This window comes from Euwallacea fornicatus, chromosome 1, assembly GCF_040115645.1.
Source record: "Euwallacea fornicatus isolate EFF26 chromosome 1, ASM4011564v1, whole genome shotgun sequence".
Classification (NCBI taxonomy): Eukaryota; Metazoa; Arthropoda; class Insecta; order Coleoptera; family Curculionidae; genus Euwallacea; species Euwallacea fornicatus.
The window spans coordinates 2,791,570-2,803,983 of NC_089541.1; the positions used below are offsets into that span (position 1 = coordinate 2,791,570).

At 33.6% G+C, this 12,414-nt stretch overlaps 2 protein-coding genes across 7 annotated transcripts in view; one reads left to right on the forward strand and one right to left on the reverse strand.

The window, feature by feature from the left end:
* Positions 1–1,495, reverse strand: part of Fas2 (fasciclin 2) — a 101,488-nt gene extending 99,993 nt beyond the window's left edge. For 4 of the 6 annotated variants that reach the window (XM_066286117.1, XM_066286106.1, XM_066286154.1 and 1 more), the window contains exon 1: positions 1,288–1,495. In XM_066286117.1, coding sequence (XP_066142214.1) covers positions 1,288–1,336 — 49 coding nt within the window. In that variant the 5' untranslated portion in view covers positions 1,337–1,495. The remainder of the gene's footprint in view (positions 1–1,287) is intronic. The other 2 variants (XM_066286127.1, XM_066286145.1) reach the window with 2 other exon arrangements.
* Positions 1,496–4,357: 2,862 nt separating this feature from the next.
* The window catches only part of rk (rickets), a 71,641-nt gene continuing 63,584 nt past the window's right edge, over positions 4,358–12,414 (forward strand). The window contains exons 1-2 of the mRNA XM_066286522.1: positions 4,358–4,757; positions 8,152–8,356. Coding sequence (XP_066142619.1) covers positions 4,655–4,757; positions 8,152–8,356 — 308 coding nt within the window. The 5' untranslated portion in view covers positions 4,358–4,654. The remainder of the gene's footprint in view (positions 4,758–8,151; positions 8,357–12,414) is intronic.

Below are 12,414 nucleotides of genomic sequence, written 5' to 3' on the forward strand. Positions count from 1 at the left end.
TTTGTTAAGTTTCAGATACAAATTTATGAATAAAAATCATCAACTTATGGGATGTGTCATTTTCACTTTGAGCCACTACAAGTGGAAAACCTCCAAACATAACGGTGCATGGACAGACCCAATGAACTCCATGGAATAATTTTCTGATGGTCCTAAAAAGCTAAACAAAAGATCGAACACTGGGTTCACATACCAGCAGGCAAGACACGTTCCTAGTTGATGGGACTAGATTAAAAAGTGAGGTCTTGTTACATACAAATTAGCTTGGAATAGAATGTTGTTTACCAAGAGTAGTTAATTCGCAAATTACTGATGCTTTAGAATGTTGAAAATCTTAAAGGAATTTAGAAAATATTGTAAACAAACACTAATCGTTATGTTTTCTTAGCTGCTTTTGTAATGCAACATATTTTCAAGAGGTGATTGGTGTGACTGAGAAATATGTATAAATATTTGGTTCAACTCCTCCAAATGACTTTCGGTGTTTACATAAGCATGAAAACAATTCATGTTAGAGGAATGGGAGTACTGATCACTGATACCCAATAACAGTGATGCAATTCTCAGTTATTAGCAATCTGAAGGTTTATTGTATACACGTGTTATTGCTTTCCAATTTCATGATAATTCCTTAGTTTTGAGCTGGCGTCATTAATTTTCTTTTTATCAACAATATAATGGTTGTTTTTTCCCATTCATTTAAGTCCCTTCCCATGTCTATAAAACATTTCTAAACGATTTTATTAGATGATAATAATAAGTCTTTTGGTTTAGTTTGCTCCTAATTACATTTCCGTAAAATGCTATAATTTTCAATACTTCCTTCTTAAGCCCATTCGTGCAGGAATTTCTGAGTAATAACTTCCTGCTAAATTGCTGTTACTACCATTTTAATTGGGAGGTTTACTTTGCAATTTTAAAGTGTGAAAAAATAAAAATTACCCTATAAAAGCGCTCGTTCGTCGTCAAAAATTTACGGGGATACATTAATCCCGGGATAAGCAGCGAATTCGCCAAATTCGCCGGGCATTTGAATCCGTTAAACGATCTTGCAGATGCATTTCTATTTGCGTCCAGTACACAGTGTCCAAAAAAAGTTTTATATTGTATGTACCTTTTTTGTAGACTATTGCATGCACAAAATTCTATTTATATTTATTAACATTTAACAAACTACTTCACCTGAACCCAATTTTACCGAGCAAAATAATAATCGAAAGTGGTTCTTCGGTGGGTTCCCAGGTAGGTTATGTTCACCATTGTTTACGTTTGATCGCGCTGACTCACCTGTAATGCCGGAAATCCACAGCAAAAGCCACACCAAAGCTGAACACATGACGATCACAGGAAAATGATTGCGGTCAATATTTGCGGAAAACTCTCGCACTTTGGAAAGTTTGAAAGTTCACGAAAAGTCGCAAATAACCCGGTGGTTGTATGTACACGGCATTGCGCACCTAACGGACCTTTAATCGCGACTACATTTACAACAGAAGTTGGTTTGTGGATGAGCGTGAGGCGCCGGCGCAGACTTTGTTTTGTTTTCAACAACCTGTCGCTTATCTTTCGGTAATGGGGACTTTGAAAAAGTACTTATCACAAAATTTATCTTATCATTGTGTGGATTTAGCGATTATTCATCTTAGGAGCAAGGAAGCTCCATTTGGAAATCAGCAAAATCGGGTGTAACCTAAACGAACATTTGTAAGTTATGAGTAAATTGTACATTTTTTCGCTTGATGCTGAATTTATATGCAAACCCAAGTTTTTATTAAACTATGGACGTATGGATGCGAATCAGAAGAATCATTACTAATAATAAAGGAAGAAATAGAAATAAGGGAACAAGGAACAAAATCATATCTTAAAAGAACAAATTTAACTAATTCGTCGACTTTCCATTTTTTATTGTTTTCGCACATAAATATAATATATCGGGTGCCATCTAGTGGTCATTTCGTCGTGTTCAAGAATTAACCACATGACGAATAAAGGAATCCTATTGAACGTCTGCCCAATTTGGGCAGTGTTTAAGGAGTTTTATCACAGTAAGCTAATAACGTTCTAAGGATGACGTCGAACTTTAATTTAGAGTTTCCGTAGTTTTCCAGCTGGATTGAACATTCCTGGCGCCATCTGGAGACGAGCATTTTGGTACAACCACTGAAATTTCTATACAGGATTCTATATTTTGATCAGCGTACTCTTATGAGAGTTTTATTAAAGTATTTTTCAATATTTCTTTTGTATGATTTAGTCAGTATTTATTATGTTGCCTCTATTTATTTTACGGATAACAACTAACTATTTAAATATTGATTAAAATTAACTATATGTTGGATAAATTCAACACCGAGTTTAGAGCCATGAAAATATCGTATTCGCCATCAAGGCAAGAAAATTCTTAATCCGGTGGCTCAATTGTGTAATTTACCCTTAAAAAAAAGATGTTATAAATTTTATAGGTCAAATAACAATTAAAATTGACCAGTAGCAAAATTAGACAATTAATCTGACAAAATTCAAATTTTTCTTAAAAAATAAACATCAGTTTTAAACATTTAATTTTCATAAAATAGATATCAATGAAATATTTTAATACTTTTTTAAGGTATAATAAAAACCAATTTTCAAGCTTTTTTAAAAAGGAAGAATAGGTAAGTAAAAGAGGGGTACGAGGATCTCTGAACTTTGAAGATTTTAAACTTAACTCACCATCAACAATTCGATCTTCAAAAGAAAAAACGAAAGTGGATAAGATTTTTCGAGAGATCTAACAAATCATATTGCACTTCAAGTTTTGGGAAACTTCAACGACACACTTTAAATTTTTCTAAAAAGTTCTTTTTCTGAATTCAGCAAATCCTGAAATTATCATTCCAGGACTTTTACATGCATTAATCTATTTTTGGATCGTTAAAAAGCAATTAACCTTTTGAGCAACTAACAGAAAAGTTGTAAGTTGAACAAACTAAATGATAAAATGGGTTTTTGACGAAATAAAACTTTCTAAGTAAACTAAAAAGTTCTAATCTTCAAAGATACTAAAATTGAACTTACATTTATTAGAAATTTCTCAATAAGAAACAGAAGTAAGAACATCTAGAAAATTTCCTGGTATGCATAAAGGCACAAGAAAAGCTCCCTGACATAATATGACAGTTATATCGAGATGTCGTTTTTCTGAACCAAGATACGACACAGCCTTTACAATTTGATATTTATATTAAAAATACTTCTCATAATTATGGAATTTGTAATAATCAGACGTAAAAAACAAACTCTCTCTGTAACGAGAGTTAAAATAAAATTAAATATCTGTCGTGATATCCGGATAATTTTCTGATAAACATTAATGGCAACTCGAAGAACCAAGGTACATCATTGCCTTAGGCACATTTTAATGTATTAAAAAGGTTCCTTGATGACCTGAAATTTGTAATGTGAGATGTTTAGAGACTGGTGCGCTTTCGAGGTTTTTGATATGAGATAAAACTTATGTAGTTATTAATAATTCATGATACCTTTAGAGATTAAGATACACCACTGTCTTTGTCATATGTTGATACATTATAAAAGAAATTTTAAAGTTTTTAATTTTTGTCTTGAATTTTAAGCATTAGAAATCAGAGGTATAGTTACTGGGGAGGACTTGAAATAAAAATAAACTTTTTGTTCACTTAATTGTTATTATAGATTGATATTTGATTTGCGGATCCAGATATGCTACTGCTTTTGTCATTGTTTCATACGCCAGAAAATAATTTTTCAAGCTTGAATTTTTGAACTTTAGATGTTACATATCTGAGACACAACTGATACATGGGCATTTTAATCCATTTAAAATAGAAATGGGCTCTTTAACAGCTCCTTAATTGTTATGATTTGATGATAACTGTATGGCCCAAGACACGTGATTTTGTCACTCTTTTTGTGGAACAAAAAAAGGTCTTTTAAACTTAAAGTATTTAGTTTTAATTATTGAAAATCAGAAATTTTTTTCGAGTAAACAATTTTTTTAGATGCTCATAAGAGATTACCATATGGCAAAATTTTCTAAGCCTCAAAATGTTTAACATAAGCCTGCACGGTTTGATTTGATCCTTATATGGAGAAAGCTAAGAAATCCGAAGATTTTGCACTGAAAAGAGTAAGTAGACACGGATTTTGAGATTAACCCGATTTATGCGGTTAGTGCAGACAGATATTATTCTTTCCACGTAGTAAATTGAGGCGCCCAGTAGCATCTAAGTTCATGTGTAGAGTCGAATCAGGACATTTTTGAAATACGACCAGTTAGTTAAGTGTTTAAATGTATTATTTGAAGACAATTTGTATGGTCCATATTCTTAACATCTTTAACTTTTTCAAGCTTGAGTTCTAATTTACACGCTCATATATATTTTTTCGAGCTTCCTCCGAAAGGCGAAATCCTCCTTGACCATTGCCGAAAGAATGAAGGAAGAGATGGAATTTTTGCATACAGTTTATGAGTGGATCAACGCATCGCAAACCGGTCCGCGAGCATATTGCGAGCAATGGCGAGGGACTCGCGGCGCGTCACTCAGTTGCACCTCAACCTCGAAAGACGCGCGTCGCAGCGCCGAAGAACACGTCGTGAACCACCTTTAGGACGTCGTTTTCCGCGACGACCATGCGGCTTAAGCCGCTTGGACAAAGTGTTTCGCGGAAAATTCGGACTATTTTGGATCTATTATGTGATTTTGTCATGGCTTCGTCCTCATCATGGAAAAAATGTATGTAGTTGTTTTGGAAAAATTTGGGATTTTTATAAAAAAAAGTTTGAAAAAATCTTTTGAACTTGTTCAAAACAAAAATCTTTGGTTGAGGGAGATATTCGTTTTATTTTTAATGATCTTTGGACAGAAAAAATAATGTCCCTTTAAGTCACTTTTTGATCTAATCATGACCCATTTTATAAACTTAACACCGAAATCTTTGAGGACACGTTATAGATTTGGCAGATGGTAGACGACTATTGTAACTTAATTAGAACTGTCAATCTGCCTAAGACCATATCGTTTTGTGCAACAAATCAGAATACAATATAACTCAATAGCCTTCCAAATATAGCATAATTTGGACACTTATGTATATTGCAAGGTCGACCCACTTTACGCGTGCAAGCGTACATACTTGCAGCACAGTAATTAACTTACGATTGGTTGAATCACTGTCAGATAGATGAAAAATTTAGTAAAATAGGGGAAATGTCCTTTAATTAATTTTATATCATTGGTAATTGTTAGATATTTACACGTAGAGGACTGAAACTTCCGCATAAATTTATTAGAAATTGAAGGAAATATTTTTCATGAAAATGCTGTAACATGTAGTGTTGTTTTTAGTTCTGCGTTTATTTTTCACTTTTTTGCTTTTTTCTTATGAAATTCCGCATATATTATGACGTTTTGAAGTTTTTTGAGATATTTTAAACATACTTTATGTTACATACCCATGTTTGAATACAATAATTTTAAAAAATGATAAAAAATAGAAATAACGATGGAATTATTAATACTTAAAAAATGACATTGTAAACTACTGTAATCTAATGTATTAAACGTTCGATCTATGCCCCATTGACTTCCTGACAGTAGACAAACCGTAACTTAAAATTTTTCAAGAATTTTTCTGATCATTTGAGGAGATGTTTGCTGAGCTTTTGGGGTAATTTTATTTGTTAACTATTCTATATTGTTGGGCTCATTTATATACACCCTATGTTTTAGATAACCTCATCAAAGAGGTCCGTATGGATGAGGTCAGACAATCTAGTAGACCACTCGAATATCTCCCTTCATTCAATTCATCGATTATATTATTATAATTATTACATGTGTATGTTACATGAAATATGATCAGAATTTCTCAAAGAATTCAAAAATGTTGTAATATACATGGGGCTGCATAAGAAAAACATGGACATGTATTTCTGTTACGTCAAAAAAATGCACAACTGAAAACAAAATTTGGCGTATTCCAGCAATTTTATGAAAAATATTTTCTTCGTTTGGTAGCGGGGGCTTTTGCTTCTCCCTGTATATATGGAGAGTATGTGGAAAAATTACCAATCCGTTGTTGCGGGGGTAGTAAAGGGAATACGAATTTATACGAAATTTTTGGTTGGTTTGGATGTATAAGAAGTCTTGAGAGTACATATGGCACGTGTATATAAGGTAAATTGCCTTCTTGAGTACCATGACGTGCCTTACAGAAAATAAATTTAGAGGATCTAATTAAAGTGTTTCCCAAGAAGAATTTATGAGTCCGCATTCTGAGCTGATTTTCAAATGATCAAATTTTATTATTATTAATTTTTTTTTATCATTGTTCATTCTGTTTCATTACATAAACTCGTTGTATTCCCGTATAGTCCCGTACTTCACATCTTGATTATTATTTTTTTAAATTTGAAAATCCCCTCACTTTCAATAAGACTAAGATTCTCCAGCTTGGACACCAAGCTCCAAGTGGAATTTTTGTTTAATGGCACACTGCCATCATCAACGGCTCTTTCCACTCTTCATAATCTGGTAATGCCTTAGTAATTACTGAACTCGTACGGGCTTTAAAAAAAAAGTTTCAACGTTTAGAAATACATCATATACTTCGGAGTTTTTTTCATATCCTGACTGATCCATTTCTTTAGTTCTTGTGGGTGTAGGTTATTTATTTCCTTCGGCATTTTGTTTGTCAATTTTTTCACCAAAATTCAAACTGGCTGCGGCTTTTTAATCTCCTTATTTCTTCTTGAATTAGGGTTATCTTCTGTATAACGTTTGTCGTCTGTTCTATTTTCACCCGTTGATAAGTCGATATAAGTCATATTTAGTTGTGCAGTTGTGGTCTTAGAGTTCCTTCTTTAATGCATTCTAAGTAGGGCACCAATTGTGGCTATAGCCAATCATAATGCAAGCAGTACTCTTTGAATTAGGCCTAACTGGGGCTTTCTGCTTTGGGATGTGCTTGTAGGCTACACATCCAAAAGTTTGTTAATTTTCAAAATTTTGTTTTCTCTTGCAATGCATTTCAGCCGGGGTATCCCCTTTTAAGGCCGAGGGCTTCTGTTCAATAAATAATGTTGAATGCGACGCAGTTTCTCGCAACCCACTTTAATCAAATTTTGATTCCAAAATCATTGCTCGGGAACTTTGCATTAAGCGATGTTTGATAAATAATTAAAATTTTTGTGTTCGCCCCTTCAGCCTTGCCATTCAGTTCAGGAGTGTAAGGAATGGATGATTTTACGTGAATGGGGCAAAAAATGGGACGCACATGAAGTGAGAAAGGGTGGAATAGTGAGCGAAAAGGGCCTTCTTGGGCCTAATTGCCAAGCTTCGTCCAGTAACCAGAAATTTCGCTTAAACTACTTGGACTTTTCATCTTCTAAGGCTGAACTTACCTGCTGGACAAACCGCAGGTAGTGAAACGACTTAAAACTGGACTGAAAATTTAAAGTTATTTACCAATTTATTTAAAGAAAATTTTCATAATTTTGACCCAAAATAATTTCACAATTGTTTGCTTTCAAATCTCAAAATCCTAAAAGTGTTAGTAATCAAGAAGTCGACCGTAAAATTTTATTCACCTCTTTGAGTGCCCGAGTTCCAAAGAACTTGTTGAAATTTATATGTCAGTAAAACTTTACCATTACAAGTTTCCGCACATAGAAAGTCGAGTGGGTGTCATGAACATATTTATTTCTCGAAGTCTGATCCTGGAAAAGCGCCGACTTCAATTTAACTTTTACAATTGATTTCTCGATTCTTGGAATGAGCAATGCAATCATGTGAGTGATTCGCTTCTATATTGTGTTCAATCTCAAGTGAAATTCATTTACATGCGAAAAAATCTAATAAAATATAAAGGAAAAATTGTTCTCTTAAAGATATAAATTTGGGTAGAGTTATATGGGTAATTTTTCTGAAGCTTAATGGACCAGCAGAGGCTCAAAAACGCAATAACTTTCGACCCAATGACACCAGGATGTCACATATTCATGGCTCTAATTTTGCCAAGAATCTTTTAATTTAAACCAGGAGGAATTCATTTTGATTTATTTTCTTATATTATCATGTATCTCAGGAATTATTTAGTACTCTTTAGAAATTCTGATTTGATTTCCAGATAAATCATCCGCACTGCTACCACTGCTATTATTAGTACTGCTGCTACCATCGGGGGGTGCAATAGGGTTCACTGAAGAGACTTTATCGCCCTGTCCAGTCTTCGGACAAGGGCGGTGCTATTGCACCCCCGATCTTCACGAGTTTCAGTGCCGGGGTGCCGGATTTACTGAGGTTCCTGAGCTGCCTTACAGCATCAGCAAATTGTAAGTAATAAAGTAAGGAGTTTATTACTGAATAGTAATTTTGTTCTTAAACCTGTATGGTTTAATGGTATAATGTGTTTTAGACCATATTGCCGATGTTAATGTCGTAGCCCAAATGTTTTATCAAGATTATTTTAGATTTTTAATTATTAAATTGTATACTGTTTAATTATGTGGGTAGAATAGAAAATTTAAATGATAAATTTTTATTGCTTATGTTTAAAGCTATTAAAAAATTATTAAACATTACAATATAGGACAAAGCAATGGGGCAACAAAAGTTATTAAAAATCGGTGAATTGAAACACCAAACACAGACCTTTTAAGCAGCTAGGTGCCCTTGAGATCTAAATCATTTCAGTTCCATTAAATAGGAGATAAATTATATTGTAATTATTACTTTATTTCATTGAATTTCAGTTTCAATTTTTGTTCGTCGTTCATTCAATAGCGCAGAAGTCATGAATTTTGAAATATTGTTATGCCAATGAGAGGATACTCAAATGGAAAATGTTGGAGATTGGACCTATATGCTCTATCTAGAAATTGGAAAATTGGTGTATATATGCTGTAATGCCAAGTAGGAGAAATCGTTGTTTTTATTTTTAAAATGAAAATTTCTTTTGAAGCTAATTAGATCAATTTTAAGTGAGTAGCGGGGCAGTTGTAAAATCAAAATTTATTGGAAGTGTATGTTGTGTTGCACAAACAGCAGCCTAAATTCATAAGAATGAGGACAATTTTAATTGGGAAATTTTTTGGTCTCCAAAAGTGAAACTTACACTTATAAAATCTATAGAAACTCTAAAGAAATGTATGCTCTATCAGATAAAAAGAAATTCTTGAAATTGTGGTCTATCGTTGCGAATTTTAGTTTATTGTATTAGTTTCCCTTCTAACACTTTTTATAACAGTTTTAAACAGAAAATTGATAGGTCTCAAAGAGGGACAGCCTGAATTACAAAATTTGTCAAAACTAGAGAGAAAACCACGATTTATTATATAGGGTCTCTCAGAAAAAAACTAGACACCCCGAATAACTTGTTTATTATGCACATTTATGAAAAATCGATAAGACATGGCGATCATGGTATCAAGAGGGGCCCATTTTAACATATACGTTAGCTACTCACTTTCATGTGTCGTCCCTGCAGAGCCACACCCTTAAAACACTTAAATGGGAAGTAGGGTGGAGTAATACATTGGTCGAAAGGGTATTCAATAGGCTAAATAACGGTAGTACTTTAGCAAATAAAAGGGGCCGCTTTGGAAAATGGAGCCACCAAAGTCAAAAGTTATCATCATCGTTATTTAACCTATTGAATAACCATTCAAAGTATCACTTGACTTTACTTCCTGATTAAGTTTTTTAAGCAGGTGGCTCACCAGGAAAGAGGGTTGAAAGTCAGTAGCTATCATGTACGTGAAAATAGGTCCCCCTTGAAACCATAATCGTATCAACATATCTTACCAAATTTCCATAAATTGCATAATAAACAAGTTATTGGGGGTATATAATTTTGTTGAGATGCTTTCTATATAAAAACTACTGAAAGTTTCTGGTTTATTCTCAAATTAAAATTAATATTTCAAATTTCAAATTCATTAAGTCAATGAGGGTAGTTTCAAGTCGAAAATTTGTATGATTAGAATTATAACATCTATTAAACAAATAAAAAAATGAACGCACTTTTTGATAAGAAAATTGCCGGGAAAATTCTGGTTATAAGTCAGATATTTCATATTCTCAAATTCAATTTTCTTGTGTAGATTCCTTCGAAGCTAGTAGCTTCAAAAGAGCATATACAAAAAAATATATTTAAATAGGAAATGTATGGGTCGCAAGTGATACGGTTAAAGTACTAAAATAGATATACAGGGTGTCTCTGAAGTACTTAGCGAATCTTCAGGAGGTGGTTCTACAAATCTAATTCTATCAAAAATATTAGATAGAAAATTTTCGAAATCTCAGCTCACTTACAGGAAATTCAATTTTTTTGGTTTTGAAGACTTGTAGTGTTTTGTAATCTAAATGCCCCCGCACCTTCCTTTGAATTGTCGCTATAAAAATTCCAATAGTATCGTTGGAAAGACACTTAAATTTCTTATTTTAAACAACCATTGTAAATACATCTTTTTTGCACTTTACTCACATTTCAGAGACCTGAACGTAATTCTTTCTTTTTGTTCAATATTCAACTTTTCATTGCTCGAAAACCTCTCCCCTTCTTATACCATTTCACGCTTCATGAGAAACATCTATTACTAAGAATTTTCTCCCTTAGTACCGTTTCTTGCGTTTATATTGTGAGGAAGAGTAAGAGAGATGTCAGTGATTGAAAACGACTTAAATAGAGAACAACTCTATTTGCAAAAATTGAAAAACATTTGAAATAAAAAATTATAAGTAACAAAAATTGTTCAAAATGCTTTTCTTGTTAGCGGAAACATAACTTACATCTGCGAAGAATGGTCCGGATGGCGCGACCAATTTCTCCTTTCATCTCACCTATTTGGACACAATCTGCACGTGTTCTTTGTCAAGTTTTTCAACTGCGTCCACATTATTTTTGTGAGTATTTTTAACGTATACCAAATGTAAGAGTCGAGAGGTGTTAGATCGGGATTTCTGGCGGGCCAACATTGTGGACCGAATCGACTTGTCCATCTGTCTTCATAGTGTCCACTCATCAACTTGGTTATGTTTCTTTCGTTGTGTGCTAGACATTCGTCCATTTGGTAATGCACATTCCGCTTCGTTTCCAGTGGACTATTGTCCAGCAGTTCCTTAAAATTTTCATTCTTTAAGTTCGGGAATGTTGTCGAATTAAAATTGTTTGGTATGATTATAGGACCAATAATTTCTGTTTTTAACAACCCCAACCAGACATTTAAACGGAATTCGTGCTGATAGGAAGTAACCGTTGTGGCATGTGGGTTGTTATCGAACCAAATGTACGAGTTATGTAAATTTATCATACTACATTGCGTGAAGCTAGCTTCATCGGTCTCTAAAATATGGCGAGTAAAATTTTGGGCAGTATTACATTAATTTACATATCACCGGCAGAATCTAATTTTATTCTCTTTGTCCGTTTCAAACAAATATTACACTTTGGATAAGTGGTAAAGATGGAAACAGAAGTTTTTGAAAGTATTCCTAATCTGAGGACCATGCGAGATGTAGATGTAGGTGGGCCTTCTTCCATTGGTTGCAAGTTACGGCCATCATTATTGATGGGGCAACGGCGAGTTGCTCTTCGTTGTGGGCGTACTGATCCAGTTTCACGAAGTCGTTGAAAGCACAATTGGAAGGTGTGACGATTTGGTACTATTTTTTATGGAAAGCGGTTAGCGTACTTCCTTACTGCTTCCCCTGAATTGCCATTGGCAAAACAATGCATAAAAATGATGTCTATAAATATCCTTCATTGCTGTATAAATTCATTTCATACAAGTCCAGTAACTATACTAAAAAATAGTTTTTTTGTTAAAAAATCTGCAGCTTTTTACATGGAAAAACGAAGGTGTTATATCGTTTCCATCACAACATGACTTGCATTAAGCTGACTTGTCCGGACATGCCTTAATATTATTTTATTTATTTTTTTGCCACAGTGTTTGGTTTAAACTGTTTTTCAATTTTTGCAAATACATTTTTTTTCGGTGCAAGTGGTTTTCAACAACTGACCCTTCTCTCACTCTTTTAAAACTAAGGTAAAATCAAGAAACACAATACCACCGTAGAGAAGGTGCTTGGTTGTACATAGATGTTTCTCATGAACTGCGGAATGGCATGGGACGAGGAATATTTTGGAGAAATGGACAGTTGGAAACTTAACAAAAAGGAGGAAAGAAAAAAGTTTTACATTCAGTCCTCTGAATAGTCAGCAAAGTATAAATACGAAGGACTTACAACGAGTGTTTAAAATATGAAATTTAAGTGGGTTTCCAACGGTGCTATTGAAAGTTTTATAGCGGCAATGCAAAGAAAGATACGTGGAGCATTTAGATTATAACACGGAAATCTTGCAATATCAAAAAATAAAATTTCATCT